At 40.8% G+C, this 13676-nt stretch overlaps 3 protein-coding genes across 4 annotated transcripts; 1 reads left to right on the forward strand and 2 right to left on the reverse strand.

The window, feature by feature from the left end:
- Positions 1–2232: 2232 nt before the first annotated feature.
- Positions 2233–4689, forward strand: LOC113018059 (uncharacterized). Its single transcript, XM_026161132.1, has 2 exons — positions 2233–2872; positions 3392–4689. The coding sequence occupies exons 1-2, from the start codon at positions 2550–2552 to the stop codon at positions 4143–4145; spliced, it is 1077 nt and encodes a 358-aa protein (XP_026016917.1). The 5' UTR covers positions 2233–2549; the 3' UTR covers positions 4146–4689.
- Positions 4615–6258, reverse strand: LOC113018056 (G2/M phase-specific E3 ubiquitin-protein ligase-like). Its single transcript, XM_026161129.1, has 4 exons — positions 6096–6258; positions 5562–5734; positions 5166–5380; positions 4615–4874 (listed from the first exon to the last, which is right to left on the reverse strand). The coding sequence occupies exons 2-4, from the start codon at positions 5645–5647 to the stop codon at positions 4615–4617; spliced, it is 561 nt and encodes a 186-aa protein (XP_026016914.1). The 5' UTR covers positions 5648–5734; positions 6096–6258.
- A 40-nt stretch (positions 6259–6298) lies between these two features.
- Positions 6299–9960, reverse strand: LOC113018057 (uncharacterized). 2 transcript variants are annotated; one of them, XM_026161130.1, is made up of 5 exons: positions 9551–9960; positions 8196–8408; positions 7817–7952; positions 7124–7617; positions 6299–6693 (listed from the first exon to the last, which is right to left on the reverse strand). In XM_026161130.1, exons 1-5 carry the CDS (start codon positions 9916–9918, stop codon positions 6363–6365), a joined length of 1542 nt encoding a protein of 513 aa, XP_026016915.1. In that variant the 5' UTR covers positions 9919–9960; the 3' UTR covers positions 6299–6362. The 2 variants fall into 2 exon arrangements, with proteins under 2 accessions (XP_026016915.1, XP_026016916.1); XM_026161131.1 differs by lacking the exon at positions 9551–9960 and having other exon boundaries at positions 8196–8593.
- Between the last annotated feature and the right edge of the window lie 3716 nt (positions 9961–13676).

Consider the following 13676-nt stretch of genomic DNA (forward strand, 5'->3'; position numbering starts at 1 on the left):
TACATTTCTGGAGATTTATCTTGATTACTATAATAACTACATCCATTACGTTCATTGCTAAGTATTCAGTAATAAACAACATTTTATTTTTATTGACCTGAGCTTCTATTTTATTCTATTGACCTGATTCTGTAAGGGAAAAATATCTGTAATTATTAGATATTATCTTTCAAGAATATGTATGTCTTGGAAAATGTCTTTGTTTACATCAAAGTGATGTAATGACAGACTCTCTTCATCACTAGCAATTAAAAGGATTTGATTTCATACAATAACAGTGCACAATTATTTCTGGTGAATAATGACTGTAAATCATTTAAAAATATAAAAACAATGTTTCCCAGAATTTTCACAAATTTCAAACATACTTTTCTATTTTGGTTTTACGGAAAAATCAGGTGAAAAATCTATTTAATGAATTTTTGAATAAGACTGTAACATCACAGGACAATTGAAGCCCTGTGAATACTTTCTGGATGCACTGAATATATAGTAAGAATCACCAGAATTGTAGCCAGATTATTGGAATCAGCAGAATGAGAGATCCATAGAGATCTATAGAAATGACTCCTATGCAAAGATATCATCTTGCTCATCGTTTTCATCTGCTCTCATCATGACAAACCTGGCTGGTGTTGAGTGGCTGAGCACGTTCCAGTAAGTAAGGGCAATCTAAGACACTGGGGCCAGGACTGATTTTAGCTGACACTTGTAGTCCAGTAATTCTGCATCATCTTTCCTGTAGCTAATCTCTTTGTCACCTTTAATGCTGAAGCGGCCAGATTTTTCCATATTCTGCATGGCTGGTAACTCAATTATATGAGGTGCCGTAAGGGACATTATTACTGAAACGCTCTCACACACACTACTGAAACGCTCTCACACACACTACTGAAACGCTCTCACACACACTACTGAAAAGCTCTCACACACACTACTGAAACGCTCTCACACACACTACTGAAAAGCTCTCACACACACTACTGAAACGCTCTCACACACACTACTGAAATTTTACCTCTCACACACACTACTGAAATGCTCTCACACACACTACTGAAACGCTCTCACACACACTACTGAAACGCTCTCACACACACTACTGAAATTTTACCTCTCACACACACTACTGAAATGCTCTCACACACACTACTGAAACGCTCTCACACACACTACTGAAATTTTACCTCTCACACACACTAGTGAAATGCTCTCACACACACTACTGAAACGCTCTCACACACACTACTGAAACGCTCTCACACACACTACTGAAACGCTCTCACACACACTACTGAATCGCTCTCACACACACTACTGAAACACTCTCACACACACTACTGAAACGCTCTCACACACACTACTGAAACGCTCTCACACACACTACTGAATCGCTCTCACACACACTACTGAAACACTCTCACACACACTACTGAAACGCTCTCACACACACTACTGAAACGCTCTCACACACACTACTGAAACGCTCTCACACACACTACTGAAACGCTCTCACACACACTACTGAAATTTTACCTCTCACACACACTACTGAAACGCTCTCACACACACTACTGAAACGCTCTCACACACACTACTGAAACGCTCTCACACACACTACTGAAATTTTACCTCTCACACACACTACTGAAACGCTCTCACACACACTACTGAAACACTCTCACACACACTACTGAATCGCTCTCACACACACTACTGAAACGCTCTCACACACACTACTGAAACGCTCTCACACACACTACTGAAACACTCTCACACACACTACTGAATCGCTCTCACACACACTACTGAAACGCTCTCACACACACTACTGAAACGCTCTCACACACACTAATGAAAACCAAGAGGATTTCAATTGAACAGGAAGGCATTTTAGCTGCACAGGAAGGTGAGGAAAAACAAATAACACATTAATGCACAGCTAACACCGCGGTGACGTCTACAACAGTCTGTTAGAGGTATAATTGAAAAATATTTTGCCTTCATCAGTGACTATCCAAACATTGTTGTAGGGTAGCAGCCTATTGCAACAAGTCGGGGCATCCTGGCTATGCTAGCTGCCCGTATAATCTGGAAAGACTGTGTCTGACAGTACCTCATCTACAATGAAATTACATCAGATCCTTGTCATTTTTTACATACTTTCTTTGTTTTTTGAGGTGAGAACCAATGAAGAAGATGTTGAAAGATTTTTTACTTGTGCTCTGCAATGTATTGGGGTGCTCCAAAATGAAAATTCGGACAATATCAGACAAGAGCGGCTTTATAGAGAGCTAGATGATCATACACGAACTCTATCAGAATTTCTTGCTGCTGTATCTCGATATGATCCCAATAATAGGGTTGCCACCAACCTACTACAATCCTTGTATAGATGCTTTTGCAGCTTGCTACATGAATATGATGCTAGACAGAGATCTGCTTATGTGACCCACAGATTGTTACCCCCAACCACCTTGAGTGGTCATCCAAGTCGGCCACGATACACTATATCTGCTGAACAGATTTCTCACTTTGTTTCCATTGGTATGACATGGCAGAGAATTGCATCATGCTTTGGAATAAGTCGAAGAACCCTGTACAGACACAGACAAACTTTGGGAGTTGAGCCATTAAGCTATGTGGATATTTCAAATCAAGAACTGAATGGCCTTGTGACGGATATCCTACAGAACACTCCAAATGCAGGGGAAGTATACATTCTTGGAAGTCTGAGATCTCGTGGCTTAAGAGTTCAACGTTGGAGGGTCAGACAAAGTCTACAGGAAGTGGATCCTATTGGACGTGCATTTAGACGTCGTCATGCGATAAGGCGAAGGATCTATAGTGTTCAGGCCCCCAACCACTTATGGTAAGTTCACTGGTTTGAAACAAATGATCAGGCCTTGTGTTTAAAAGTATTAACACAATACATCAAAATTAATGGTCCTTCATTCAAAACATTACTGAAGTTAATCTATATGATCAGCATAAGATAATAATAATAAAAAAATAACAATAACCAAAAAAACTGAAATTGATATAAGTATGTTAAATATTTGGGGGATTCATAGTACATCAATTTAGATGTTGTCTAATGTATATACTGTTGAGTTGTTTAATCCTTTATTTTACATCACAATTTTAATCTCTAACATCAATTGTGCCAGGTAAACGTAGTGTGGAAAAAGACATTTTATGCCACTGTGTGTATGTGTGTGCACGTGTGTGTGTGTGTGTGTGTGTGTGAGAGACAGAGGTGTGCTGTTGTTGAAGTAAATGTACAAAATGAAACCTCTAGTTTTTGTTTAAGTACAGGGTCAGGAATTCACTACTAAATAATATGAACAAACATGTGGAACTGTAGTAATGCTTTCTGATCTCTCAACAGGCATTTTGACGGCAACCACAAATTGATTAGATGGCGCTTGGTCCTGCATGGCTGTGTTGATGGCTTCAGCCGAACTATCATATACTTACGTTGCTTATCCAATAACAGAGCCTCAAGTGTCTTGTCATTATTTTTGGAAGGAATACAAAACTTTGGTTTGCCCTTAAGGGTCAGGTGTGATCATGGTATGGAAAATATACAGGTTGCTCGTTTTATGTTACAGAGAAGAGGAGTAGGCAGTGTTATTACAGGTGTTTCAGTACATAACCAAAGAATTGAAAGACTGTGGGCAGAACTCAACAGAGTTGTATCAAGACACTTTATAAATATCTTTAACTTTATGGAAGAACAGGGTATGTTGGATTCACTGAATGAGCTACATCTTTTTTGTCTGCATTATGTTTATTTGCCAAGGATTGAAAGAGCATTAACAGAATTTGTCAATCAGTGGAACAACCATGGTCTCTCTACACAAGGAGGACAGACCCCTCTTCAGCTGTGGCATACAGGTGTCACAAACAATGTGGGAATCCTGTCGTTTATAAATGACATTTTTCATGTTGATAACTATTATGGCGTTGATGAAGAAGGGCCATTACCAGAACTTCAAACAAACAATAATGTCAATATTCCAGCTATTGACATCAACATAAATGAGACTGCAATGAACATAATTCAACAAGTGAATCCATTAGAAAATGATGGAAATCATGGAATAGATGTGTTTTCTTCACTTTTACACCTTCTACATTAAATAAAATATTTTGCAAAAAATAAAAAAAAGATATATAAAAAAAACATTTCAGAAAACATATGTGATCGAAACTAACATATTGAAACCATTTTCTTTAAAATGATAAAATGACAGCTCTGTTGTCAAACAGAAACTGACACAGGCAGAAGAATAAACAGACACAAAGACAACCAAATCAAAAACCGATGGACATACACATGAAATGAGTAAAGTGACACAAATTTTGTATATTCAAACTCAACAATCTAAATTAACTTCTGACGTGCTGTTAAACAATTGGTATCTACCTGTATGAATCCTGAAGAACAATCACTTCTTGTCAAATTGATGTCTTAAAACATCAATTTGACTGAAGCAGGTAAATTTGGAAATATTAAAACCTTAACAAGTTAATACTCAATACTCACTTTGAATCAAAAGAGAGACCAATACAAAAGAGAAACACGCAAACTCCTCCAGCATAATGTGTTCATACCCTGCCAAAGCCGTAAGTGTTACCTAATGCAAAATCAAACTTCTCCTTGAACAGCTGGTATGAAACATGCAGTGGCATCCTAATGCAGTTAACACACGTGTTGGCAAGAGGGAAAATTGGTGTAGAAGAGAAGTCATCGTCTCCTCTATGAATGAACTCAATCGAGGGTACTGGGGAAAAGCCAATAGGTGGCACCGCAGTTGCTCCAGTTGCAAAGGCCAATATCTTCTGTAATTTGGAAGGTCCTTCTTCTTCTGCATAAAACAGAGAAGGAAAAAAGTGTTAAAAGGTTATTTCATTTGGCCAACATAAATTGTCAGTGAGTACAAATCTAAAGCAAGAATCTTAATGACTGTTATTGCAATGACTATAGAGCATGCTTTTCATCTTTCAATAGTCTCAAAGAACTATGTAAAAATGTTACTACAACCAAGAGGGTAATGTGGTGTTATTGTTATATGAGTATGTTATTTAAAATAAAGATTTCAGAAATGCTAACCTATAAATCGTTACATCTATTTATTGTGCACTAAAGTGACAATTACCTTCTGCATCTTGGAGATAGTCTCTCCAGAAGGTAACAACTGTCTCCTCAGCAGCTCTTCTGTTGCTTCCTTCTGGAGATAGATGAATGTTGAAAAGATCATCCACCTGGTCAGCAGTCAGCATATGTGGCTCATAGCAGAACAGAGGGCGAAAACTGTCTGGATGCCTCCTCATTTTCTCGAGAACCCCAAGAGTTTTCAGACCTTCACAAAATCTGGATAAACAGCACAAAGAAATTTTATTCAATAATTCTGCAATTTCATGCTTCTAAGTTAATTGTATATTATCAATTTGGCACAATCAGTTATACTAGGTTATTAACTGGCCATTTTGATTAATAGGTAAGATTTTTATCACATTTTAATTAATCTGAAAAACACAGAATACCAAAATACCTTTGAAATGGACCTTGAACCCTGTGGATGACCTGAAACATGACAATATCATGTACCAGCAGATCCCTGTCTCTTAGTGAACGCATAGGCCTCAGGCATCCTGCATTGGCCAAGTAATCAAGCAGAGGTTCTTTTGACTTTTCAAGGTCCTCAAGGGTTGTACTTTGAGATATCTAGCATCACAAAGAGCAGAGGAAGGGCTTGTTATGGAAGTTACTCAGTAGTCTTATAACCTATTAGAAGGAACCCAGCCACCAGTGGTCTACACAATCACAATATGCCCGCGCGTACATTGGAAGTCAAATGACTACACATATTTTTTTAATATGTTTACAATGTGCTTAAAAAATGATAAAATATACTCTTTCGTCTACCCTTATCTACTGAATCTTAGTTTAATATAGCAGCAAAATATAAAAACTTGGCATTCAGCAATGGCCAGACTGATCCGGATAAACATTCCCTACAAAAGAAAACTGGAACACAAACTATTTTCAATTCACTATAAGATTTATAAAATAAACATATAGAGACCTTTCGGACTTTTTCAAAGAGTTCCAGGTCAGCTATGTCTTCCAGGGCTGGATTTGCTGAATTTCCAACCAGAAGGGAAAATACTGTTGGTGACAGAAAGTTAGGTGGTGGACCACCATGTACCAAGCTCACTGCAATGGCTCTCCCAGAGATGTAGTACCAGTCCCCTCAGAGAGCTGCAAAGCAACAGAATAAAAGGAAAAGCAAAATTGTCAGTAATGTTGCCTGTAAAAATAAATATCAGTTAAACAGTTCCCACTATTAATCTTAGAAAAATAGGTAATTACCAGTACTGTCAAGAGCCAAGTTCTTGCAGTTTTCTTTCCCCTCAAACATGGCTGACCTGGCAATGGTGTCCATCAATAGTCTCAAGAATTCCCTCCTTGGCCCACCTAAATCAACCCCTTCCTCATTTTTCCCCATATCATCTGAGAATTTCACACAGATCATCAAGTTGGGATCATAAGATAGCCTTTGAAAACCACGCAAGGCTCCCTCCCACACAGCAGAGCGATTTATATTAAATTTGCACTGCTGTTTTGTGCTAATTTTGCTTGATAGTTCCAGCAGTATCTCTTGAACAGGGACTTTTTCTGCACTAAAAAAAGAAAATAAAACAGAAAATAAAATATATCAGCCATGTAGTCATGTTACAGAATTTGAGAATATGTGTCACACTGATCATAGAGAGTTAAAGCTTTAAAGCTTTATATTGATTTGACAATTCTGGAAAGCCCAAATTATGTCTCAAACTCAAATTCTGTATGTTTGTTACTCGATCGTGGCTCAAGAGTTGGGAGTTCGCCTTGTAATCGGAAGGTTGCCGGTTCGAGCCCCGGCTTGGACAGTCTCGGTCGTTGTGTCCTTGGGCAAGACACTTCACCCGTTGCCTACTGGTGGTGGTCAGAGGGCCCGGTGGCGCCAGTGTCCGGCAGCCTCGCCTCTGTCAGTGCGCCCCAGGGTGGCTGTGGCTACAATGTAGCTTGCCATCACCGCTATACAAATACAGGCCATTTACCATTTACCACATCTGATTCTCCAAGCTCGCAATTATAGCTTGATTTAAATCCTCATCATCTGAAGAATCGCCAGAAAGCGATGCCACGAGAGTTAAATATGAAGAATAATCTTCATCATTAACGCTCATGGCAGGGATGTCTTCACTTCTTGCATTGAAATCTCTGCTGTGACTGCTTGTGCTAGGTTTGTCATCACTTCTTGCCATGTAGCCTTCATCACAAATGCTGTTCCCATCACTTCCTTGCTTTGCTCGTTGCCTTTTACCAACACTCCTTCGAATACAGTTGGTCCCAGTATCATCTTCTTCATCACTGCTAGTGCCAGGGTTATCACCTTTAACATGACTTCTTAACCTTGTAGTGACTTGGCTGCTCATGTCTTGTTGGATTTTTGAACTATCAACTTCAAAACAATCATTGTCACTGTCCTTATCAGTTGCACAACTGCTTAATGCTGATTTGGAGCTGATGTGGGAAGGATCTTTGTCTTCATCTGATTCACTCTTCAACAGAAAAAGACCAAAAACATATATCAAAAGCAAGTAATTATAGCTTATCTTAAAAAGATTAAAATAAGAAATATCCATATTGATTGCTCCCAAACACTTGTTTTAAATAAATATATTCTATTTTGTTAGAAGCCCAATTGTTGACATGTTTTTTCCCAAATCATGATTACTTTTCATTCTTTTAGTAACTTACTAAAAGTGTCCTTGATGGCCTTACATAGAGGGCTTTGGTTTTAAAAACCTTTAGGATCAGCATCCCATTCAGCTCCTGACCAACTTGGAGCTTTGGAGACACCAGCTTATTGCCACAAGCCATTAGAAACTCGAGGCTACAAAAAATAAATAGGGACAACAGCAATTGCTAATTAGTTAAATATTTTAAGTATTAGTTAAATATTTTATTATATATTGTTCTGTTTGTGTGTATGCTTTTATGACTTAAATTCTACTGGTATAGTCATATGTTTTTATAATGATGAATGATATTTTAAACTTCTTTACTTTGGTATATTATCTTTAAGTACAAGTCATTACATGAATACACACAGTAACAATAAACAATAGTATTTTACCTGACATCCTCTGGAAAGCGTTCACCAAAGCTTTCCTTGAGGTGTTTCACGACAGTTTGGTTGTCCCAGGTCTTCTGGAATTCAAAAGCACTGAGGATGTGCCCATGTTTGTGTAACCATAATTTCGAACCTTGTTTGCACACTACTCCCCATGATGGAGTTGGAAGTAGTATAACATCTTTGTTGAAATGGTCATGCTGCTGGGCCATAGCTCTGAAATATAAATATTAGATACCATAAACAACAGCAAGTGATAACTAATAATACTGAGATGCAGACAGCAGAACACTATCCAAACCCCTACACAGAATGCTTTCATAGACAAAATTGTTGTAGTTAGGCAAACATAAGGGTTAATTTTATATACTTTTTTTTATACTTTTCCGAGAATACGTGCTTCTTTTGTGGTTCGGACTCCTTCTGACATTTCTTTGGAGGTGGAGGAAAACCAAAGTAATTGCTTAAAGGAGCTTCTTCGACATCTTTAAGAGTTCTAAACAAATGTCTGTCCTCCTCCAGAAAATCCTATGTACGCAAACACGCGTTGCAACTTCTTATCTTGTGCGTGTCTTTTGTTTTGACAGCGAATGTGCACCTGCGGACCACTTATGTGCAGCCCTGGTTATTTAGCTCGTCATTGCAGCCACAGAAATTATTTTGTCCATGAAACCATAAAGCTGCACTTTCTTTTTGCCTTATAGTCTGATTTGTCATAACTTTTCCGTTTTGTGGTAAGTTTTTCTTTGGCTGTCACTTCTTCACCCTGACCTGTCTTATTTGGCTCAGCAGAACTAAAATATAAATCCTGCTGCTTTTACACACACACACACACACACACACACACACACACAACGCTCAGCGATTCTCTGCGCAATCAACCTCTCACATGTTTAAGCTGCGGGAGATTTCACTTGTCATGTTTGCATAGTAAGCTAACAATTGATAAGACGATGTCAGAGGAATTGGTGCGCAAATTATCATCACTCACCAGTCAGTACTGTCGCTCTCTATACACAGTTGCATAACACATAATTGCAAAGTGAAAGCAAAAAACAAGCGCAAATTCAAACGCGATTTCAATATGTCACATATTGACAGTGGCTCACCGATGCCAATGACATAATTACCCAGCTACATTTCCGAAAGAATGCAAAAGCATAGACATATATTTTTCCTTCCTACGATAGCCCGACGGGCAGGGCAGAGATAGGTTTTGGTAGCCTGGAAAAATCGCTAGCCCCAGGACGTCGGGCTAGCGATTTTGCGAGCCCTGCAGTATATTATTAAATATCAGACTATTACATATGGCCCCATTTCAGGCAAGTGAATACAAACTCATTAAACTTTGTAACTACCTTTTTCTTCTGGTGCCTGATGTCCAGCTGCCGAAGCATTGCCGAGTTTGATAACGTGGTGCAGGTGCACATTCTCTCCTGACTGTAGATGTCGCTGGCATGGGCAAGCTGCTACGTTGACGTGAGGGAAAGAGGGATGTTAAGTGACTATCCAGTCCGTCCACACTGGTACTTGCAACAGGTTGCTGCCCCACGACTGTGGCATTTGACAAAGTTCTGATGGTCTCTGCTGAGGATAATATACTGTTGAGTAATGCGGCTGCTTCACTTAGGCTACTAGCAGGTTGCTGAGTAGACATCTGTGTAGTGGTTTGAAGTGTACCACTTTTTCCTTCACTTTCCTGGTCTGGACACAACTTCCTGTTCATCTAAAACTCCTTCCTGTTCAACTGAAATGCCTTCCTGTTTAACTGAAATGCCTTCCTGTTTAACTGAAACGCCTTCCTGTTTAACTGAAATGCCTTCCTGTTCAACTGAAACGCCTTCCTGTTTAACTGAAATGCCTTCCTGTTCAACTGAAATGCCTTGGATTTTCAGTAGTGTGTGTGAGAGCGTTTCAGTAGTGTGTGTGAGAGCATTTCAGTAGTGTGTGTGAGAGGTAAAATTTCAGTAGTGTGTGTGAGAGCGTTTCAGTAGTGTGTGTGTGAGCATTTCAGTAGTGTGTGTGAGAGCGTTTCAGTAGTGTGTGTGAGAGCGTTTCAGTAGTGTGTGTGAGAGCGTTTCAGTAGTGTGTGTGAGAGGTAAAATTTCAGTAGTGTGTGTGAGAGCGTTTCAGTAGTGTGTGTGAGAGCGTTTCAGTAGTGTGTGTGAGAGCGTTTCAGTAGTGTGTGTGAGAGCGTTTCAGTAGTGTGTGTGAGAGCATTTCAGTAGTGTGTGTGAGAGGTAAAATTTCAGTAGTGTGTGTGAGAGCGTTTCAGTAGTGTGTGTGAGAGCGTTTCAGTAGTGTGTGTGAGAGCGTTTCAGTAGTGTGTGTGAGAGCGTTTTAGTAGTGTGTGTGAGAGCTAAAATTTCAGTAGTGTGTGAGAGCGTTTCAGTAGTGTGTGTGAGAGCGTTTCAGTAGTGTGTGTGAGAGCTAAAATTTCACTAGTGTGTGTGAGAGCGTTTCAGTAGTGTGTGTGAGAGCGTTTCAGTAGTGTGTGTGAGAGCGTTTCAGTAGTGTGTGTGAGAGCGTTTCAGTAGTGTGTGTGAGAGCGTTTCAGTAGTGTGTGTGAGAGCTAAAATTTCACTAGTGTGTGTGAGAGCATTTCAGTTGTGTGTGTGAGAGCGTTTTAGTAATAATGTCCCTTACGGCACCTCATACAATTAACTTGCTCCTTATCAATCCACGAACTCCTTCTAAATGCATTTTATCATTTAGATGAGCAAAGCACATCACAATTTGATCATTTTAATTCAATAGTTTACATGTATCAGAATGAAAAATCCCTGTGCTGTGGTTCATTCAGCTACTGTGAAGGTGCTGTTATATTACAGCTGAATTAATTCATACATATAACTACATCATCAGAAACATGCTCTTAGATATTTTGGAAGACTATCACTCCAAGCAGCATTTTTCATGCCATGTAGGAAACATCAAGTCAACATTCAAGCAAATCCTCCTTTTCTCAAGCTGGAATTTCAATGCGTCTGAATACTTTGCTACACCACAGTGAGGTATAATTGAGTCTACCTGTCAGTTCTGATGCCAGTGCATGACTATCATACAGAACCAGAATCAGAAACCATGCTGCAGTTTTCAGTTTGAGACAGGAATGTTTAAAATCACAACATGGCATCTCAACCATGAGGAGATTTACACAAAGCACCAACATGTGACTTGAGCATTGTGTTCACTCTTGAATCACAATTTCTCTATTTCTTTGGCTCTCGGAGGAGGCGGACGACTTTTTCTCCTCTCCCTTATCTTCTCTGCTTATGTCCTTGTCTAGTCTCGTGGTTTTTTTTTGTATTACTTTCCCTGGAACACACTCTCATAGTCTGTTTCTAAAACCTAAAGAGAATTATGGATTTGACCAATTGGTCTCTGAATCAAATCAAATCAAATCAAATCACTTTTTATTGTCACATCACATGTGCAGGCACACTGGCACAGCACATGCGAGTGAAATTCTTGTGTGCGAGCCCCACAAGCAACAGAGATGTGCAAACACAACAACACAAACGAGCAAAATACAGGAATGGCCAACCTGAAACTAATAAATATATGTACAATATATAATAGAGTATGCATTTCTGGATGTGTATACTAAATATTTTCCTACGTGTGTGTGTGTGTGTGTGTGTGTGTGTGTGTGTGTGTGTGTGTGTGTATACATTTTTACAAATTAAATAGTAAAAAAATAAAATAAAATAATAATAATAATAATAATAATAAAATATATAAAATATACAGAGTTGAATATGTGCAAAACAAGTGGCATTTATATACAGTGTGGAGTGCATAATGTTGAAGTTCCAGTAGTGAAGCTGAGGTGTCTATGACGTGTTCAGCAGTCTGATGGCCTGATGGAAAAAGCTGTCTCTCAGTCTGCTGGTACGGGACCGGATGCTGCAGAACCTCCTTCCTGATGGAAGCAGTCTGAACAGTTTATGGCTGGGGTGACTGGAGTCCTTGATGATCCTCCCCGCTTTCCTCAGGCACCGCTTCCTGTAGATGTCTTGGAGGGAGGGAAGCTCACCTCCAATTATCCGTTCAGAGCACCGCACTACTCGCTGGAGAGCTTTGCAGTTGTAGGCGGTGCTGTTGCCATACCAGGTGGTGATGCATCCAGTGAGGATGCTCTCAATGGCACAGCGATAGAAGGTCCTGAGGATGCGGGGGCTCATGCCGAATCTTTTCAGTCTCCTGAGAAAGAAGAGGCGCTGCTGCGCCTTCTTCACTGTTTTGTTTGTGTGTACTGACCACGTAAGATCCTCAGCCAGGTGTACGCCAAGGAACCGGAAGCTGCTCACTCTCTCCACAGCAGCGCCGTTGATGGTGATGGGGGTGTGTACTTCTCTGCACCTCCGGAAGTCCACTATCAACTCCTTTGTCTTTGCGACGTTGAGGGTGAGATGGTTGTCTTGACACCAGTGGGTCAGGGCGCTGACCTCCTCCCTGTAAGCCGTCTCATCACCGTTGGTGATAAGACCCACCACTGTAGTGTCGTCCGCAAACTTCACAATGATGTTGGAGCTGTTAGTGGCTGTGCAGTCGTAGGTGTAGAGTGAGTACAGGAGAGGGCTCAGTACACATCCCTGTGAAGCACCAGTGTTCAGTGTGATGGGGGATGAGGTGATGCTGCCCAGTCTGACCACCTGGCGTCTGTCAGACAGGAAGCTAAGGATCCAGCTGCAGAGGGAGCTGCTCAGTCCTAGATCCTGCAGTTTCCTGTCCAGCTTCGAGGGAACGATGGTATTGAATGCTGAGCTGTAATCTACAAACAGCATCCTCACATACGTGTCTCTCTTCTCCAGGTGTGACAGGGCAGTGTGTAGTGTCAGGGCTATGGCATCATCAGTGGACCTGTTGTGGCGGTATGCAAAACTGTAGAGGGTCCAGTGAGTCGGGTAGTGCAGAGCAGATGAAGTCCCTGACCAGCTTCTCGAAGCATTTGCTTACGATGGGGGTCAGGGCTACAGGTCGCCAGTCGTTCAATGAGGAGATGGTGGAGGATTTGGGTACAGGGACGATGGTGGCCATTTTGAAGCAGGCTGGGACTACAGACAGAGAGAGGGAAAGGTTGAAGATGTGCGTGAACACTCCAGCCAGCTGAGCCGCGCATGACCTGAGGACGCGGCCGGGAATCCCGTCCGGACCAGTAGCTTTGCGTGCGTTCACCTTCCTGAAGCACTTCCGCACATCCTCCTCAGACACAGTGTGCGCACTGACGTCATCCGCGGTGCGCACACTGTCCGGTCTCATGGTGTTCGCTGTGTCGAATCTAGCGTAGAATACGTTTAGATCCTCACACAGAGAGGCCGTGGTCTGCGGTGTGCTGGTTTTCCCTCTAAAGTCTGTGATCGTGTTTAGTCCCTGCCACATACTCCGAGGGTTGTCAAACTGTTGTTCCACCCTGTTCCTGTACTCACGTTTGGCTGCTTTGATCGTCTTCCGGAGTTGGTAATGTGCGTGTTTGTAGTC

The sequence above is a fragment of the Astatotilapia calliptera genome, unplaced genomic scaffold, assembly GCF_900246225.1.
Source record: "Astatotilapia calliptera unplaced genomic scaffold, fAstCal1.2 U_scaffold_38, whole genome shotgun sequence".
Lineage (NCBI taxonomy): Eukaryota > Metazoa > Chordata > Actinopteri > Cichliformes > Cichlidae > Astatotilapia > Astatotilapia calliptera.

Coding starts and splice junctions, on each gene's coding strand:
- LOC113018057 (XM_026161130.1), bottom strand. CDS start 9,918: ATGAACAGGAAGTTGTGTCCAGACCAGGAAAGTGAAGGAAAAAGTGGT. Junction 7,953..8,195: donor CGCTTTCCAGAGGATGTCAG/GTAAAATACTAT, acceptor TATTTTTTGTAG/CCTCGAGTTTCTAATGGCTT. Junction 7,618..7,816: donor GGCCATCAAGGACACTTTTA/GTAAGTTACTAA, acceptor TTTCTGTTGAAG/AGTGAATCAGATGAAGACAA.
- LOC113018059 (XM_026161132.1), top strand. CDS start 2,550: ATGACATGGCAGAGAATTGCATCATGCTTTGGAATAAGTCGAAGAACC. Junction 2,873..3,391: donor CAGGCCCCCAACCACTTATG/GTAAGTTCACTG, acceptor ATCTCTCAACAG/GCATTTTGACGGCAACCACA.
- LOC113018056 (XM_026161129.1), bottom strand. CDS start 5,647: ATGCGTTCACTAAGAGACAGGGATCTGCTGGTACATGATATTGTCATG. Junction 5,381..5,561: donor GTTCAAGGTCCATTTCAAAG/GTATTTTGGTAT, acceptor CTGTTTATCCAG/ATTTTGTGAAGGTCTGAAAA. Junction 4,875..5,165: donor CTATCTCCAAGATGCAGAAG/GTAATTGTCACT, acceptor TGTTTTATGCAG/AAGAAGAAGGACCTTCCAAA.